This window comes from Atractosteus spatula, chromosome 11 (assembly GCF_055471065.1).
Source record: "Atractosteus spatula isolate fAtrSpa1 chromosome 11, fAtrSpa1.hap1, whole genome shotgun sequence".
In the NCBI taxonomy this organism is placed as follows: domain Eukaryota; kingdom Metazoa; phylum Chordata; class Actinopteri; order Semionotiformes; family Lepisosteidae; genus Atractosteus; species Atractosteus spatula.
Genome location: NC_142716.1, coordinates 1,736,710 through 1,755,584, shown reverse-complemented (window position 1 = coordinate 1,755,584; position 18,875 = coordinate 1,736,710). Strand labels below are relative to the sequence as shown.

Here is an 18,875-nt window from a genome sequence, read left to right as displayed (position 1 = left end):
CTAGAGACAGTACCTGTGATATTCACTCCTGATCCAGGAGGATCGCCACGTCTCCTGGTTTTCTTTCCACCCTGGACTCTTAATGACTCCGGGTGAATCGCCTGTGCCCACGCCAGCCGTAGACGCTCCAGTCGAACAGGCCGAGGAGAGCTCCTCAGAGCCCCCTCTGCTGTTTATATTCCCAGAGATGCCAGTGGCACAGGTCTCAAGACTCCTTAGGTGAGGACTTTAAATCTCAGCTTCCTTCAAGTGCAAGGGCGTTGGAGTTGCGCAAATCTGCTCGACACGCTGAGCTCCACAAACCTCATTGAGGTGGAAAATGGTGCCCCAGAGGTGTATATTCAGATGATCTGGGAGCATTTCGGAGGGTGTGGCACACCCCGTGTGCTGGAAGGAGTCTGGGTGTCCCCAGGTGTGGACACCTTTCTTCCCCTCTGCAGTCACACTCTCAAACAACGCAAGCTCTGTCTTATCTCCTGAAGCACGGGTCTGGTCTGTCGGGTCTGGTCTGTCTTTGAGAGATGGGGGGGAGGTGTGATCCTAGTTTCAGGATAATTGTGGTTTCGGATGTCTTTCTGCAATAGCAGTTGAGAAAACCTTCTTTGAGAACGCTGACGGGGAGATCAGTGTGATCGTGGCCGTTACAGGTGAAATGAGAAACTATGGGCTTGGAGAGATCTTTGATCCTCACAGCCATGACATGTTCTCCTTCCTGCCTCACTAATGTGCAACTTAAACTGTTGTATTGTATTGTAGCCTATGGTAAGGTGCCCTGCTGTTTTGTATTGTTGATTGGTCATGTCTGTCTGTGTGCGAGAATCACCAACAGAGGGCGCTATGACATTGACTCTTTTGCAGAGTTGGTAGAGATATGTTGATTAGATTAGTATCAAGTACAGTACTGCAGTGTCATTATCATATTTGTACAGAATCAATTCTCTTTACCTTGAACTCTTAAAGTTACACTTCATAGTTTTTAACAGCGCTGGACCCACCTGAAGACTTTAACCTGGTCAATTTACATTGGCTGTCAGATGGTTTTTAACTAACGAGTCTGTGTCTGCAAAGCCACCTAGCAACACAGCACAGCACCCCTGGCGTCACACATCTTTCAACACTAACCTGGGAAACAAGATGATAGCAAATACAGTATATATGACAATAGCCAGCGTAGGTCTGGCACTTACTGACAAAAAAAAGAATACAAAATAATTACACGCTCCAGCCCAGGTCTTTAATACCAGTCGAGAACAAATATTGTCTTGTTGGTCCTGAGATCTAATTATAAAGCAGGACATTTTTTGGCATGATTTAGGAGAATGGCTTCTCCTAAATCACCTTAGCTGGGGGTACAACAGCAGTGCCCCCATTTAGGAATGGAGTCCCCTGAAACTCTGGTGACTAGAGTCCACAGTCCTCACCGCTCTTCCACAAATGGAGTGACAAATATAAAAACCTTTCCAAAACACTGACAGGCACATGGCAGTCTGTAGTGAGAAAGTTAGATCTCAGATTAGATTAGATAACTTTATTGGCCATATACATTTTTTTGCATTAAGAATTTGTCTTTTCACACACCCCAGCTTGCTCTCCATGAGACACAGACAGGGAGAAAAGCTCGGGGTCAGAGCACAGGGTCAGCCATTTATAAGGTGCCCCTGGAGCAGCTGGGGTTAAGGGCCTTGCTCAGGGGCCCAACGGAGTAGGATTCCTCTGCCAGCTGCAGGATTTGAACCAGCAACCTTCCAGCCACAGGCGCAGATCCTGAGCCACAGAGCCACCGCTCCATTAGGAGAGCTGTTTGACTTCTCAGCGTGCTGTACAAGAATAAGTCTTCCCATAGGCAGTGCCAACAAGCATAGCGACCGGAGAAGCCCAAAGACACCCTGGCGACAACCCGGTTTCATTAAAAAAAAGAATATATTAATCGGTGACAGTTTCGTTCAAAAATTAAAATATTAATCAGTGCTATAATTGAATGTTCCGGCTTAGCTCTGGATGCATCGAGGTCGTGCCCCGACAGCAGTGTCTCCCACCGGCCGTGCGCCGGGGGGCTGTGGGGCGCGACACCCGAGGTGCGCCGGGACACGGCTGTCGGCCGGTCAGGCCCACCAGCTGTGACGCGGCCTGGGGACGCTTCGTCACGGGTCCGAAAAACGCACCGGCAGAGGTGTGTCCAAACAAAAGCAGAGAGTGACTCGTCATGTGCATTCACAACGCACAGCTTCCGCGTCAAACTGGAAGAGTAGGTTTGGTGGCACACAGGCACCCCCCTCTTTTCGCTCGGGGTGGGCCGGCGGAGGCGACTGGTGTTCCGCCCGGGCCGAGCCGAGCCGAGCCGAGCTCAGCCTCTGCCCCGTGTGGTACCCGAGCGACGCGCCGGAAGGCTCCCAGAGGCCGGGGGTGAGTGTTAGTCGGGCTGTGCGCCGGGAGGAGGCGCCTCTCCAAGCCACGTCCTACCCCTTTAACTGGGGCGCATGCCTGGTGCGGGTCTGCCTGCCTGCTGGAGCCGCTGGGCGCTCGGGTCGCGGAGCAGGAGGGGAGTCGGGCCGGCCGGAGTGAGGAAAAAAAACTCTCGCAAGCGGATCGGGGAGAGCAGGCGGCGGCGCTGGTGTGCGGGAGGGGGGAAGCAGGCTTTGAACTTCGCTACCCTTCCGAGTACAGCAGCTGTGCGCTCCCGGGGAGGGGAGGCCAGGACTATGGCTCTGCGCTGGGCGGAAAGTTAATGTTTGAAAAGCGGGGGGATTTATACAACGCTTCCAAGGTAAGACGGGTTTGTTTTGGACAAGCCTTCTTCTGTTGGTGTCGGGGGGGGGGGTGACACTGTTACTCTGCTACTCTGCCAGGGAGAGAGAGAGAGACTCCCGTTGACGAGTGGGTGTTTTGTGTAGCTGGGATCGCATATCCCCCAGAATACGCTGAAATGGAAAACCCTCGTCTGTCGGGGAAGGCTGGTTTCGGGCAGCCTGCCCCGGTGATGTAAACTGCGGGGAATCCGGCTGGGCGGCTCGTTTCCGCCCCCCCCCCGGCCGCACCAGTCCAAGACCCGGCGACGGGGGTGGGGGCGGACGGCGGCCTCTGCTCTCCCCCCTGCTGCTGCTGCTAGGCCCGGGCCGGGCCGGGCCGGGCCGCCCCGGCTCGTCCCCAGACGTGACATTTCGCCGACCGTCTCGGCTGGGTTCAGCGCCGGTTGGGCGCATCGCCTCCTCTTCCCTGTGACTTCGCGGATACTTACGCTTATGATTCCTACATATATTGGAAAACAAAAGTGTGTGTGTGTGTGTGTGTGGGGGGGGGGTCGAATGAGCCTGCCTGGGTTACTTGGGTCTTCAGGAATCGGCCCAGAACTGCGCCTTGATCCAACAGGGGTGTTTACACACCTGTCTGTGTTTGTCGGCGCTGGGCAGCCGGCGGATGCGCTTGGACACGTCTGTCTTTCCTCGGGAAGAGAAGACGGCACAGCGATGTTTCTAGACGACAAACTGAACTGTTTGTTTGTTTGTTTTAAAAACGGGGTTTAAGCAGCAGTAGGGCTGCAGTTACCAGTCCAGACCAAGTTTTTTGGAGGCTCGGAGCTTCTCGGCGGCCGGTATTCACCCCAGCAGCGCTCCAGGAAACAAGTCAAGCGAGTCTACTTGGCCTCGAGTCGCATTGCTCGTTCTTGGGGGAAAAACAAACAAACAAACAAACAATAAGACATGACTTATTTGAACAAGCCCGTCATTAGTTAGGATAACGCTATTTTTAAACAAATAATACGTCACCACGTATCTACGTCAGGGATACGTGACGTCATCTCAAAACAAGTTGTGTGTGTGCGTGTGTAGCGGGTCTGTTGAAGGATTGTTACAGACAGCGCAAATTCAGTGTAAAACCCTTAATAAATAAGTTCCCAGGCATATGGTTAGCCCTTGATAAGTGACAAATTGCTAATTCTGCATGAGTTGTTTTTTTTTGTGGGCACGGTCATAAATTTTCCTTCCTTATGTTATTCTGTCTGTAAACACGCACCTCACAGTCTCTGAAGTTAAAACGAACAGCACAAGAAATGAGGCGTTTCAGGGTGCAGCAGGAGGGGGCAGTCCTGGGGGTGCCAGCGGAACAGACGAGTGGCGAAGCAAGGTTGCTGGAAATAAAAGGGCTCCCTCTGGGCTTGTTTTGCCTCGCCGTGTGTTCCTGTAAAGGACCCTTTTGTGAAGAGAAGTGTCTTTTAAATTCTGATCTCGGGGGCTACAGTCTAGCAGGGCACATTGGTCTGGCGTGTCCCAACAGCTCCTTGCAGTAGTCCTGAGACACGAGAGTTAGTCGCCCATTAAAGTGAAGAATTAACTCCCCGAGTGAAGTTAAGAGCTCAGCCCGAGCGAGAACGGGACTTGAAGACACTTTCTGAGTTTAAAAGGGCAGACCTCTGCAGCAGGGTGTGTCCGTCAGGCTCGGTTTGGATGATCATGAAGCAGGGGCGCTCGCCTGGCGCAAGCGTCAAGTCCCACCTCCTCCGGACGCTTGTCTCTCCTCTCCTTGTTCCCTGCTTCCCCTGTTATCCCCTTTTCTTTGTCTCTGAACGTGACCTCATATTGTGTTTCTGTAGTCCTCATTGATAATCATTAGCCCTCAACTTACCTAGGTTAACTAACGTCAACTTAACAATTGGTTCTGCTCCAGGGACCCCCAGACCTCAGCAAACATCCTCTTTGCTTTGAGGCTAGAAGTGTTTACTCTGCCAAATGTCACAAACCTTATCTAAAATCTAAGACGCTTCTCAGTCACCTAAAGCACAGTCACTGTAACAGTAATATCTTTCTAGTTTTTCCCCTTATCTTTTGTTTTTCATGGAACTGAAATATTTCTGCTTTTTGCAAGCACTGACCCGCTACATTCCTGGAAAGGCTGATAAATCCACATAATCTGAATTACCATTGAATATTCTTTAATAAGGGCTTCTCCGGCTTTGCATGCTGTCAGACAGAGAGACTGCAGAGCACACTGATGAGATGAGAGGCCAGTGCATTAAAACCTCCAGTAAGAACCGTCACTGATGTTTATCCGAAGCGACAGCTATTTTCCTCCTCTCAGTCAACTGCTTCCCAGTCGGCACTGGACGGTGTTATCACAGAGAAGCAGCTTGGCCAGGTGAGGGGCAGACTCGCAGGACTCGTGGTCTGGGAAGCCAGAGAGTGCGCAGCCATGCGGCTGAGCTCCAGCAGAGAGCTCTGGGCTGAGGCAGCGGGTGAGGGTGGTCGGACTGACCGAGTGGCTGTTCGTGGACGCCGGAGGACAGACCTCTGGCCCCTCGCTGTCGCCCAGGGGAGTCAGCCTGGTGGTATCCCCACGTCGAGCGCGGCACAGACAGAGGCCTGCATTCAGGGCCGGAAACTGGCTTTTTTTTGTTGTTTTCCTCCTCCTGTTCCTCTCTCTCACTTGGATGAGAGTGGATCCACTTACAGCGAGCTGGTGCTCAGTCGCAGTGTGTCAGGTTTCTGCTTGTCCTAATGAATTGCCAGGGAACATTTGATAGTCTCACTCAGCTCATCGCAGGTGGCTGAGAATGGAAGGTGTTGGTGAACGTCTTGTTTTTTTTTTTGCTCCAGACAGATCAGATTAAAAGGATTGGTTTGTTTCTCAGCCTCAAGCTGCAGTATGTGTGTCTTTGGAGTCCCTACAGCGGGAGAAGAACAGGTCTTGGGTCATCTCCTGGTTGCAGTCTCTCTGGTTTTGTTTCTTTCCAGTAAAGAAAGAAAATGACAGTAGTGTGCTCAGTCAGTGGTATCTTCTCTATCAATACAGGTCTTTTTTTCAATTGCAGAAAAGAAAATGGTTCAAGATCTAGGTGATAAGATATTTCCAGGTAAATGCAAAGATTAAACATTTCTAGGGGGTCCTGATTGATAGCAGTCGGACTGTTTTCTTTGGGTGATCATGAGTACTTGAAAGGCACACTGTTAAATCCTTCATTCCTGTATCGTCACCCCACAAGCTAAGACACTACTGACAAGGTTACCGTAGTGTTTCTGTCCATCGGCTCATCCAGCCAGTTTGGTAGTTAGTAGTTAATTGATCCAGGGAATTCTTCCAGCTGCTTATTGAACGACACTCGTGTATCGGCTTCAGTAACATGGCTGGGTAGCTGGTTCAATGCTTCCACAGCTCTACGGGTGCAGAAGTTTCTCCTCCTCTCGGTTTTAAATGCATTTCCAAGCAGTCTCCACTGAGCCATTCTTGGCGTTTGTGTTGATGCTGGTGAAGAAGGTGCTGTCGGTGTCGGGGGAACAGTGGTACTTCCTTGTACACCACCCAAGCGTAGTCTGCTGCTCAATCAGTGTCAGGAGACAGCAGGCAAACGAGAGGAGACGCTGGCTTGGTTCATCAGCTGGTTGCCAAAACAGAAATACAGAATTGTGTGTAGCTTATTGAGTACTGCAACCCGTAGTGAAATTTGAGCATCTGAGAGAATGTGTTTTGGTTTGGGATAATGTGCTGTATCGGTATGCTAACTGCTCACTTGGCTCAGTGTGTTTCCTGGTTCACATTCTTCTTTGTAGGAGCTTGGTTAGCTTGTGTCCCCTCCGAAAAAAAATTGAGTGTCTCTGGTTACAGGAATAAGAAGAGTCTTGCTCTTGTAGGCTTTCACTCCCCGAGCTACAGAACACAGAATGTCTCCAAGTCTCATAGTTTCCGTCTCGTACAGTTTTGGTCACGGAAAGAAACCGTTGCTTCAGGGTCTTGGCCAGGCGCCCAGTAGCCTATCTTGTTTGTGTCTTCCTGGACCACTCCGTTCTGCCTTCACTGGCGTTAGTTTTCTGTGGTCAGCTAGGCCCAAGGTCTCCTCATGTCTGGTGCACATGGGAGGTTTAATGTAGCCTTTTAACCCTTACAAGCAGTTAGGTTTTCGTTGCACTCTTGTAGATCTGAAGAATGGTTCGTTCTCCGGGACATTATGGCGTGATGCCCTGGCTGCCATATCGGGGAAAAAGTTTTCTTTTTTTTCTGGAGCCATTATTAATTTCCTTTTAGCAAATGACCAGAGACCTCTTTTCTTCACTCGCACCTCTGAACATAACCGTGCCAAGTCCGTATGCCTGTGGTCTCCGTTCGGCCCGTGTGGTGATGGATCTTTGACGCCTGTGCAGCTGTCCGAACGCCCCGAGACGCTGCAAGTGTAAAAAAAGCTTGAGTGTGAGCAGGCGCCAGTTATAAAGCCATCATACTTTCCTACTGAGGCAATAACCTCTTGGGAAACTTCTGGTGGGAAGAGCTGGGCTTACATCTGCACATGTAGGATCCGAAAAGCCTTTAGTCAAGACGGTGTGTTTTATGACTCATTATCCTCTGTAGGACGAGATTCCCAGTGGCAGGACTGGCCCAGTTCATCCCTGCGGTGAGCGTGAGAACAGTTATAAACGAGAGGCAGCCGTCTGGCCCTTCAGTAACATGGCTCGGAAGCTCCTTCTGGACTTCTCTTTGGGCGTCTCCTGTTCTTGCTTTTTAAATACCCTGCTCTCTTGGAGAGTCAGTTGTGGAATCGGGTTCTCTCCCCTGTACTTGTTGCCACGGGCAGATCAGAATTGTTAATGAAACAGTAGATGTGTAGTTTTTTTTTTCCCCTCTCCAACTTTTTCAGTGCGCTGTCCAGGCCTTGTGCTTGGTACTGGCAGTCGTGTCTGTGCGCAGCTGAATTCAGACATTTGTAGCGTAAAATAGCATCACCAGTGACAACTCGGGAGAAGAGCCCATTTTTCAGAGCTTGGTCGGAGACTTCAAAGGTGGATCGTGAGGTTGGTTGGCATTGAAGTTCACTTGAATTTTTCACTAATTGTAAATGTACTGTACCAGCAACCTGATGGCTTCAGAATGTCAATAGCAGATTGATCTGCTATGAGATTCTCTGGTTGAAGACTAATACCATAAGGGATATGATGATATCCTTTGAAAACTTGATGATTCTTTTAAGCCTCTCGTGACTGCTCAATTAAAAAGGTACGACTTCTCGGCAGAGTTGAAGCTGTGGTGGCCGTGCACTCTGTGTGCTCTGAATTTAACATGCCAAGACAAAACGTTTTCATTAAAGCTCGGAGTCGAAGGGCTTAATCAATATGGTGTTTTAAAGCTATTGACCCCTCAGATTCAATGGGCACTGCAGTGACCTGATCCAACTCGGCCGCCTTAATGATGATACAGCTGCTGTAGATACACGAAGGTCTGGGCTGTGATGGACTCTGTAAGTGCTCCTGTCAGCTTTAAGCACTGCCCTGCAGATGGATGTTCTGCAGCTGGGGCACAGTGGCCAAATGCAGAAGACAAACGCTGATTTGCCTGTGCTGGGGGGGGATTTGCATTCCCAGGCTGTGTGTTTGAGACGAGAGAAAGGGAGCAGGGCTGTGTTTTGGATTTTTTTTTTTAATGCCGTGTCAGTGGCTCAGCAAATTTCCCTGCTCCGCTGCCTCCCATCCCAGCAACGGAGCTGAGACGAGGCCCTGCATCCGGACCCCCTTCTGCCCGGCGGCAGGGAACTTGTCCCTCATCGTCGGTGCCCCGGACAGGAGGAAGAGCTGTTGAGGCCGCACGCCGCTCTGTCACACCTCACTGCGGTCGCAATTAGATAGCGGCTGATAAGAGCGCCGGCTCATGCAGCGAGAAGAGCTTTTTTTAAATTAATTGCCAGTGCATTCCACCACATCTCCCCCCCCCCCCCCCCCTTCTGATTCACAGCAAAAGAAAGTCCCAGGAAAGTGCCGTCTTAGCGTGAGTGGGCGAAGTGGCACGAGTGCTGTGGGCATGAACCCACGCTGTGCTGTGGGCAGGTCTGGGCAGCCTGCATCGCCCTGCGCCTCTCGTTCCCGCAGGTGTTTCCCCCTGCGGGGCGGTGCGTGTGAGGCGTGCTGTTCGCGGCTGTCAGCGGGGGGCCTGCTCGGACGCGTCTCGAAAACAGACTGGTGGAGCTCGGGTCCGCCGGGGGGCTGGTCTGGAGCTGCAGGTGATGACGGGTTGTCTGCTGGAGGGTGATGCTGCTGCCAGCTGGAAGAGCCTAACTGATGGTTGCACGCCCGTTAAACACAATAAATGCGGAAACGTTGTGCTCACATCAGCATGACGAGGAGAAAGGTGCAGACGCAGAAATGGTGTTTTAAAATCTTCAAAACTGTGTGCATTCAAATTTTCTTGTTAAGGTCCCTAATGTGAGTATTTTCTTGCAGTGCAGAAGTTTTATTGCTTAGTGCTGATGTTTTTGCGTAATTTACTGTTTCGTGATCACGTCGACTCGGGTATCAGGCTGTGGTCTTTTGAAGCTCTGATAATTCTGGAGGTTAGGCCTCCAGCCCTCTCCAGGTTTAACAGCTGTAAGGGTTCCCGACTGAGTTGACGTTAAGACTGTGCACTCCTGTTAGGTTAAATTGTTGGGCTAGTAGTGTGAGGTGGTAGTTGTGTGTATGGCTACAGATGAGTCCACACTGGTCACATCCTGCACAAGGAAGAGCCCTGTTAGAGCGATTAGAGTCTGAAAAAGACAGAGCAAGTTTATTTTTTAGTTATCAGTGATTTGCATTTCAAATCTCCTGAGCTTGAGTGTCGGGACGGTTCTGGTTGAAACTGAAATGTTTGCTAGCCTGTCAAAATCAGGGTTTTGAAGGCACTTGCAGTGGCTCACGAGAACTATAATTTGCAAAATCGCCTTTTTTTCTAATTGTGTTTTTAACAGCCATCGCATCATGTTGATGTGGGTTTTGTGTTCTTAACGCATCTTTCTTGAAAAATAAAATGCAGAAGCCTCCATAAAAGCCCTGCTTTAAGCTGTGTTGTGGTTTAATTGAATGTGATTGGAACGGCTTTGGCAGGTGAGGTTTGCTTGTTAACTCTGCTGAGAGGAATGACCCCTTCCCCTGGGTTGACTGACTGACTGACAGAGAGAGAGAGCATGCTCAGCTCTATTGAAGGGAGCGTCTCACAAACGGCAGGGAATTAATGGGGTGTTCCTGCTCCCCTCTTGGGAGTGAGGGCTGCAGTGACTGAGGGGTGTCTGTGAAAAGCGCAGCAGTGAGCCCCACTTTCTCTCTGGATAGGCTGGAGCGATAGTGCCTTCCTGTCTGCAGCTCTGGGGGTGTGGGGGGGGCAGGCAGACGTGCACCCCTCTTCACTCGCTTCCTGCCTGCGCGTTGACGCTCCACACCTGCCGCTGGAGCGGCCTGTTTGGGGGTGCAGCGGCTCTGCCTGCGGAGCTCTGTGGTGGAGGCTGTTGCTTGAGAGACCGGTTTGCTCCCCAAGTACGAAATGAGAGGATGGCAGCAAACGCTCTAGAGTATCGCGCCCGGTTTTCTGCTTTTTGGCGCCACGGAGGAGCAGGGGTGAAGAGTTAACTTCCGTGGAAATGGGCTCAGGAACTCACAAAGCGACAGACGTGGAAGTATGAGCCTTTCTGGGAAGAACGGATCAGTTGCCTCTTGTGTTGTGGTACGCTGGGTTCAGGCAGGCTTATTTAAAAAGTGAATTCAAGTTTGGGGAAACAGTTTGAGATTGAGTCCTTTTAGATGTACCTTAAACTCTCCTCAGCAACCCATCAGAAGTCCTGATATCCTGTGCTTGTAGGAGGAAATCCTTTTCCCTACAACATGGAAGTCTTTGCACAGCTGTCAGGTCTCTGAGTTCTCACACTGCAAATAGATGACATTTAGGAACAGAAGAAACTTTTTTTAACATCCTATTATGTGGTATTCCAGTGAAGATCTGAATAGCTGTGCCCTAGGGAACATTCAAGACTCGTTCGCCCGAGTATTTCAGATGCAGTGTGTTTTTGTAAGACTGCTGCATGCGGCTGATCTCTGGTGGCGTGCTCTTGGTTATGAGGGGCTTTGTGGCTGTTTCGCTGTCCTGTGAAGCAATGCTGCATGTCGCCGTCAGGCTGCTTCAGGGGGTGGAGAGCCTTGCTATAATGCCAACCTGAAAATCCCGGTTCTCCTCACGGCTCTTAATCCAGAGAATCCAGACCAAGACAGAGTTTCAGCTGCTCCTGCCTGGGGCCTCTGTGATTCGTGACCTGCCGCTGAGCGGCCCCAGGGGCGTCTTGGGAGTTCAACTGTCCTTCCACCTCGTCTCGTGTTGTGTGGGGCTTCTTCCCAGCGCTTCGCACTTCTTTCCTTTAATCTGAACTGAATTTCCCTTCAGTCCTGTTCGTGGTGGGAGATGAATTATTTTACCTACTTGCCAGTGCGTTTTGTGGTCTTGAGTATGCAGGAAGGAATTTCACTTGCGTTTTAAAAGGGTGCTTTATTTCTTTTAAGTAGTTATTTCGAAATCTGTCTTTAAAGAAATGTTTTATGACGCATTCAGCCTTGTGCGCAGTCAGGTGCAGTGCTGTGTGGTTTTCTCCTCTTACTGACTTCACGTGTCAGGAGGCAGCAGCTGAAGGCTGAAGAGTGTCTGTAACGTGTTGAGATGCGTGCTTCCACTGAAGACGTAACATCCCATTCCTCTTCCCGGACCAGGAGGGTTTTCAGTAGAGCGGGTTGTGGAAGAGGAGCTGGAAAGGGACATTTCTGGAGTTTTGAAAAAGCGGGAACTTTTTGGAAATGGTTGAACCGATCACTGGTAACGTGCTTTAACAAACAGTGTAGCTCAGGTAGTCAAGGGAAGATTTCTAAGATTTCACGGGTAATGGGTGGTACTGAGTGATTGTTGAGATTATGCCCCATAGCCAGACAGATTCATATTTTTGCCTTCAATGTTTTAGCTGGTACAGGGTCTCCCCTGCCCCCCGTGTGAAGCAGTGAGCAGGCAAATGCCCATGATATGGCTGAATGGATGGACCTGCTGGAGAGTCTGAACTCATAGCTGCTTGGGGAGAAAAAGAGCAGCTATTAATTTGTCCCCTCTGAGGATGTTTTATCCATCCAAGATGCATTCATTGGCTCACATAGCAAGCGCGAGGTCGCTGTCTACAGAACAATGACATGCGTTGTTTTGAATGGCGCAGAAACAAAGGACATTCTTCATGCATCTCCCACCCGGTGTACAAAGAGAAGATATGAGTTACAGTGGCCTGTTTGCAGTAGAGATGAAGCTGATCAATCGTTATCCCTTGTTTGCTCACTGTTCGAAAGACTGGAATGTCACCCTAATGAAGAATGATGTATTTCCTCATCTTTTCAATCAGTGTTTTAGGTTTAGGGTTTTACTACTTTAGGAGAGGCCTGAATCCTTACAGAAAAGCAATTTCAAGTGTCTGTCATTCAGAAGGAAACAAACAAAATGCATGGCCGTGTTACTGGATATTTCTCAGAACCAAGGCTGAAAGCAGCTTGGGGACTAGTTTTCTGTTGGATGTGTCCATTTAATTGTCAGCTCAGATGGTGTGGAGCTTTTCCAGGGTGATCGAAACGCTCCACATTGGTCCCTTGTCAAGGCCCGTCTGGAAACAAAGCCCCCTGTTGATTCAGTGTGATAAGGAAGCAGCTCTGTGTTTCTCTGAGCCGGACCTCCTGTGTCCTGTCTGGGCTGTCAGGGCTGGTCTGGACAGGACAGGAGGAGGCTGCACATCTGTGTCGAGCATCTGGACGGCCTGCACTTCCTCCTCCAGCCCACAGACTGAAACACTGCGAAACTGCTCCTTGTGCAGTCTGACCCGTGAACCAGTACTCTCCTCCTCGTCCTGCTCCACCTGCTCCTCCTGCTCCGTCTGCGTACTGCTGCTTATTACTAGCTTCTGGTGACATCATGAAAAAGTGGCGGGGCAGATGTTAGGCTGAGGCAGAGACTTTTTGACTCTGTGCTCTCTGAATGGGGGACTTTGTGCTTGAATAACGGTGCTGGTCACTGGCCTCTGTTTCCTGTTATTGATGTGAAGGAGGATAATAGCTGCAGTCTCCTCTGATGTGAAGTAGCAGGGATGCAAAGGAAAAAGAGGGGGTCTGACCTACTTACTGCATGTGCTCAGCGCATGGGCTTCAAAGATCTAGTTAAGCGTTAACCCTGACCAAGCAGGCCTTCAGCCTGTTGAACTCGGAGCCCTCATCTTACCAAGCAGTACTTCTTAAAAAAAAAAAAAAGTTCGTTTTACTTTTTTCAGTCCCGTTGAATCTGTCCTGCTTTTTAAAGGCATCTTTGACTTGGAAGGCTTTTTCGAAAAGCACAGGGGATGCAAACCTTCAATGTGCTGTATTGTAGCGAGCAGTGCTGTGTTCCCAGCTCCTTACTGTCTGTGGGTGAGCTCATCATAAAAGAGCAATCCTTTGGTTTTCAGTTGAGTCCTCGCTGGTCCCCTTGTCCTAGTATTCCAGTGAACTGTGCTGTAACGAAATAAAGATGCTGTGTAGGTTGTACCTTCTGGACAGAGAGACCATAGGAAGGTGATACCCTGGTTTCTTTCAAGAAACAGCTGGATGAGAACTGCCAATAAACAGTCGAGGTGGATGGGCTGAACATCTCTCTCTCTCTTTGTAAACATTTTTTTGTTCTGCAATACTAAATATGGAAATTTGATTGTTTGCTTTCTTGCTGTTCTGAAATCCATGCAGTGCCCTTATCGGTTTCTTTATAACTCCAGTTTGGAGTGCTAAGCCTAAATGTTGCATCACGTTGATGGTCCTGGCATCCATTGCTGTATTTAAACAAGATTTAACCAAGTCTTATCTATCACCTCAAGCACTGAGCTGCTGCAGTCAGTTGAAAGTTTTTATCGGTAAGTAATAGGACTGCAGTTGTGGCATCATTTTCTTGGCGCTGGGTTTTACAGCGGTATGAGGCAGGTTCCTGGTAACTGTTTCTCCAGGAAAGTAGTGCAAGCTGTCGGCACACCTCTGTTCCACTGGGGTTAAGTTTAATAGAAGTGTCTCGGGGCTGTTGTGTGTCAGATCTACTCCAGCTGCTTGCAAGCGTCAGGCCCCAGTGAGACCGTCTCCATGAATAATTGAACAGAGCAGACCACGGCACACGATGGCATTACATTTCTGTACAGACTGCCAATTTGTACTTCATTTTAGAAATGTGTATCCCCTTGGGGACTGTGGTATATGACTTTAAAAATCAAATGATACAGCCGCCAGTACTTCACAACTCTCAGAGTGAGAGATGTTGGCATGAATCTGCTCTTCAGTCACAGTGGCCTGCAAACTTCAGTTTATAGTTCAGGTATTTAGGAGAAACATGTACAGGCACTGAGTTAACCTATGAAAAGAATGTGTCTGTTCTAAGCAAGATTTGCAGCTGTGTGTGTTTCTGTGAATCTGAATGTGTTTTGGAAAGTTTACGTGTGCAGTTCATTGACTATGTGGTTTATGTGTAACTGTGTGGGGAAACCTTTCCTGAACTTTGACCTGTAAGGCTGTTCGACATTCTGTTTTAGAGTTCAAATGTGATAGTTGTTTTCTTGTTAAATATTTAAAATGGGAATTAACTGGTTTGTGATGAAAGAGAACCTGATGTTATTCTGATCAGAGCTGATTTTAATGCTTTTCATATGCGCTTGTGTCACCCCTTCTACACCTGTGAGTTCTGGGGACCCGCTGTGTCTCGGCTCCCGGTTACAGACCCCCGGTCCGCAGGCTGGGGAGAGCGAGGGCTCCCCCAGCCTGACCCGCCCCTCCAAGCCTGTTTACACCTCGCAAGCAGCACTGCGCCCGAGACGTCTTCTTTCTCCTCCTCGTAGCTTTCCAGCAAGGCTCTTCCTACGTGTTTTCAAATCTAAACGAGCGTGCAGTACACTGTATCACTGCATCACAGTGGCACATAGTTTGGGAAGTGGCTTATCCTGCAGCACCAGCGGAGAGTCGCCGACTGTGTGAGCGATCGTGTCCGTCGTGCCCTGAGGCAGGAGACCGTCCGCGCGTGTCGGACTTCGTCGCCCTTTGTGCCGTCTTTAAGAGTGGGTGGCTTCTGTAAAACTCCGTTTGGATTTATGAGCTAGTGCAGTAGATAGGAATTAGATGGTAAATGATCATTTTGGAAATGATTAAATTAAAAATGCATCTTCGTTTTCCCCCTCTGATCAAACAGGAGCAAATCCTTACTGCAGAACGTGCCTTTTCTCCCCCCCCCCCGTGGTGATTAAGCTAATCTTTTAATTTCACAGAAGTGAAGCCTAAAAATTTCTTTTTGCCATCTTAATGGATAAACATCCCTCCTATTCCTTTGTTTAGTGCTTGTGAGGAGCAGTTTCTACCGATCCCTGATCCAGTTGGATAGGAGGTTATTTAGAGAGTGCAGCTGCTGATTACAATGTGAAGGATATTATTAAGACAAATCAACACAGAACGACAAAGGCCTGTTTTAGTGTGTGTTGCTATGCCTCTCTCTTCATCTCCTCCACACACCCCTCCTCTCTCTCTCACACACAGCAGGCGATGCAGTAACTCGCAGCAGAAATTCTGCTCTGTAATGCAGCGAAGTCATGGCTGGGAGTGTTTTATTTTTAGAGAATTCTCGCCTAATTTAACCAGAGTGATTTTGTCATGCTGTGTTAGTGGTTCAGTTGATAGGACAAAAGTGGAGTGGCTTATTGATTGCTGATTTGCTTGAGCAGGAAGTATTAAACTGTAGCTGCTCCCTGCCTACTTATTTTTAGTTTAGTCTCCGCAGTCAAAGTTCCCTCACGCGTCGCGTGCTACCTGAGAGATCTGCGTGACCAGGTCTGGGTTTGAGACCATTTTTGCTGTGCAGAAGATTTTAAATAACCTGCTCTGGACTCTGCGGTTTGAGTGTTATTTCCTGTCCCCTTCTTTTAGGACAGCTCTGTCAACGCAGCTGGCTGGTGCTGTGGAGGGCTGGCCGCTGTTGTGTGACTAACGCGGGCAGGTCTGCTCTCTCTGTGAGGTCGCCAAGGGAGGGCCGTCATTTAGGAGCTCGAGGTTGTTTTGCAATAAAAATAACCCCATAGCCTTGTTGTTTCGCCCCCTCCCTTTTAAAAGGAAAAACTTGTTCCGCCCCTAGAGAAAGAGGCAGCCCGGCCCTCCCTTTAGAAGGGACAGCTGCTGGTATTGGCGTTTCAGCACAGAGCCATGTGCAGCTGCTGGGGGACAGGCCGGCCCTGCTGGAAGAGCACACAGCTGGCCTGCTGCTCGGGGTGAGGTGGGGTTCCACGCCGGCTGTGTGCGGCTTTCATTCCCAGGACTTGCTTGTAAAGTTTATTAGACTTCAGATTTGTTTTTAATGTAGTAATAATAATAGCTATGTTTAAAGCTTTGAACATATTTTCCCTCTATTAATTCTGTTTTTCCAGACTTTAAAAGGAGTCTGTTGGAAAGATTTTTGTATAAAGACAGAAAAGCAGTTAAACGGCAGGCTTGGCTGCTTTTAATTTTCTTCTTGGCTTGAACGTGGTACTTGCCTATCCTCCTGCTCTGGGGAAGATGGCTTCAAATACTTCTTGCAGGGCACAGGAACAAAGCAGGAAGAACAGTCGACGCTGTACCGCAGTACATCAGCGCTGGGGTAGCCTGAACAGTGCGTCTCACAAGAGCGACTTGACGTGGTGCAGGGCTTGCATTCGTGAACTGAAGTGTGCTGTACCAGGGCTGCCTACCCCCAGTCTCAGAGGGCTGCTCTGTCCCGAGCTAGTATACCTGCTGGACTGTCCCTCCAGGACTGGAGTTGGACAGGCCTGCCTTGTACAGAACAGACCACATGAATGGGTGCAAATGCTAACTAGTGAGGAACTCCCCTTGTTTTCAGCCTTGCGTTCGCTCGTACAGTTCAGTTTGTCAGTGCAGAGCTGTGGGCTCGTTTCTAGGGGGCGGAGGCTGCAGACGGACGAGCCCCGAGGCCCAGCGAGCTGCCCTGTGGCAGACCCTGGGCTGGCTGTGTGGCTGGGGCTGCTCTTCCGCTCGCCGACCGCGCGCGGTCCCCTCCTCTCTCGTGCAGGGAGGCCTGCCTGCCTGTGCCCAGTGAGAATGGACAGGCGGGCACTGTGGGCACGTGCCAGGAGAGAGAGAGAGTTAGGATGAATGTTTGCTCTGTAATTCTGCTGGTTTTTAAAGTTTTCCCTGTTTAGCCCTACACGTACGTAGACCCGCGCCAGTATTTTGTTTCTGCTGTGTGGGCACAGGGCGCACAGCCGCCCAGGAAGAACTAGCATTCCCATCTTCCCTCTGTTGCTTTTAATTCGCTGCCTGCCGAGCTGGCGAAGGCATCCCGGTCAGGCCGGAGGACCGGTTTCTCTGCGCGGGGCAGCTGTCTCTGTCCGCCTGCGCTGCGGCCGTGGCTGAGGAGGAGGAGCCGGGGAGCACCGCCGGTCAGCTGTGTTTCCCAGGCATCTGGAAACCAAAGAGCCGTTTCTGCTGCAGACTGAGCAGAGCAGCGCGGGGCTCTTGTTGAGCGGCTGGGACACGCTGAAGATTCATCTGGGGGGTTGGGCTGGCCAGGCAGAAAGAAAGAGAGGTTTCGCAGGAACAGAGACTTGAAGCTTTTCCGTAGTCAGCACTATCCGAGACTCTGGGCTTGGACTGCGATCTGTGTGGTTTTGACTTCCTAAAAATAGCGCCGAACTGGATGAATCTATTTGTACTGCAGCTGCTTTTCTGACCATAAAATGGCAAAACAAAAGGCTGTGAAACTCGATCTTGGATTTCTTTATTCAACGCACACAGAAAGTTAAGCTAAAGCCTGCTGGTGCTCCCCTCTGATGACAAATATTGTGATTCCTGTGGTTATGTAGTAGTCATACTGGTTTCAGTTTTGAAATGTTAGGTGTTTTTTTTTTGTGCTATCAGAGACCAGATGGAATTTCTTGCAGTCGACTTATCTGAAGGTAAATTCCACTTGAAGGCCGGGGGAGAGCAGAGAGATGTCAAAGATTGTTGCTGAGGGGGGAGGTGTTTTTTTTGGGAGTGAACACACAGCACACATGCCAGAATTGCAGACTTTGTCATCGGCCTTTAAGACAGCTATTGTTAGCCAGGCACTTTGACCCTAAATGACGCCCGGAATGGCATATGACTAACGGGAGTGTTCTTCTGTGGTTTGAGAATGGAGGAGGCTTTGCAAAGGCTTTCTGGCAACAGTGGGGAGCTGCAGTCGGGGGTCTGAACTCGTCGCTGGAAGGTTGTGGGTTCAAATCCTGGGTCAGACCTGGCTGTTGTTCCCTTGAGGAAGATCCTTCGCCAGAACTGCTTGTTCACGATGGGCAAGCTTTTGACACGTTTTTAAAAAGAAGCTCTTGTTTTCAGCTTGTCTTGGATCTTTATTGAACAAGGTTGTCTGTGACATGCATCTGGCTTACTGGTAAGTAATGATTTTATCACATTTTTTGGACTCTTGAGAGGCATCAGTATTTTGACCATATTAACAATTGTAACTATTGTGAGCTTGTGTTCTGTGAAGACTTGTCACATTAAGAAGCTCCAATTGGTTTTTGGTCTCATGCAACTTGCCATCCATCCATTGTCGGTATTCCTTGTGAGGATTCCTGGTAATTCCTTGGTATTCCTGGTGAGGGCTGCAGCAATCAGAAGCCTATCCCATAATCCCTGGGAGCGATGTGGGACCACCCCTGTCACAGGGCACTCGCCTTAGGACAACTTAGAGACCCCAGTTAATGTGGACAGCAGAACGTGTCCAAGTGGGAGGACACGCAGACACAATCTCCACTCGGATGCAGGGAGAAGATGCCAGCTCCACACAGAAAGCACTCAAGTCTTGAATCGAACCCAGGGCCGAATACCTTTTAGCTAGCAGTGCTAGCTGCCTAACCACTGTAGATAATAACTGATAGCATGCCTGAATCCCTAGAATTGCCTTCTGTAACATGAAATCCAAAATTAGATCACCTAAAAAGTGCGTTGCTTGTAGTGATCCATGATAAATTACTGATGGCCACGGTAGAGATGCTAATAAATTATCTGCAGGTCTTGTAGAACGTAATCTAGTTTGTAGGTTCTTACAGTGGGTCTAGACTG

The 18,875-nt window shown here is 49.6% G+C and overlaps 1 protein-coding gene across 4 annotated transcripts in view; it reads left to right on the top strand.

The window, feature by feature from the left end:
- The first annotated feature begins 2,238 nt into the window (after positions 1–2,238).
- Positions 2,239–18,875, top strand: part of LOC148823284 (ecotropic viral integration site 5 protein homolog) — a 69,091-nt gene continuing 52,454 nt past the window's right edge. The window contains exon 1 of one of the 4 annotated variants that reach the window (XM_088927423.1): positions 2,239–2,403. Coding sequence is in view for 2 of the 4 variants with exons in the window: in XM_088927419.1 (XP_088783545.1) it covers positions 2,726–2,764 (39 nt within the window). In the remaining 2 variants the exon portion in view is untranslated. Of the gene's footprint in view, positions 2,404–2,483; positions 2,765–18,126; positions 18,202–18,875 lie in introns of those variants that run through there. The other 3 variants (XM_088927419.1, XM_088927421.1, XM_088927420.1) reach the window with 3 other exon arrangements.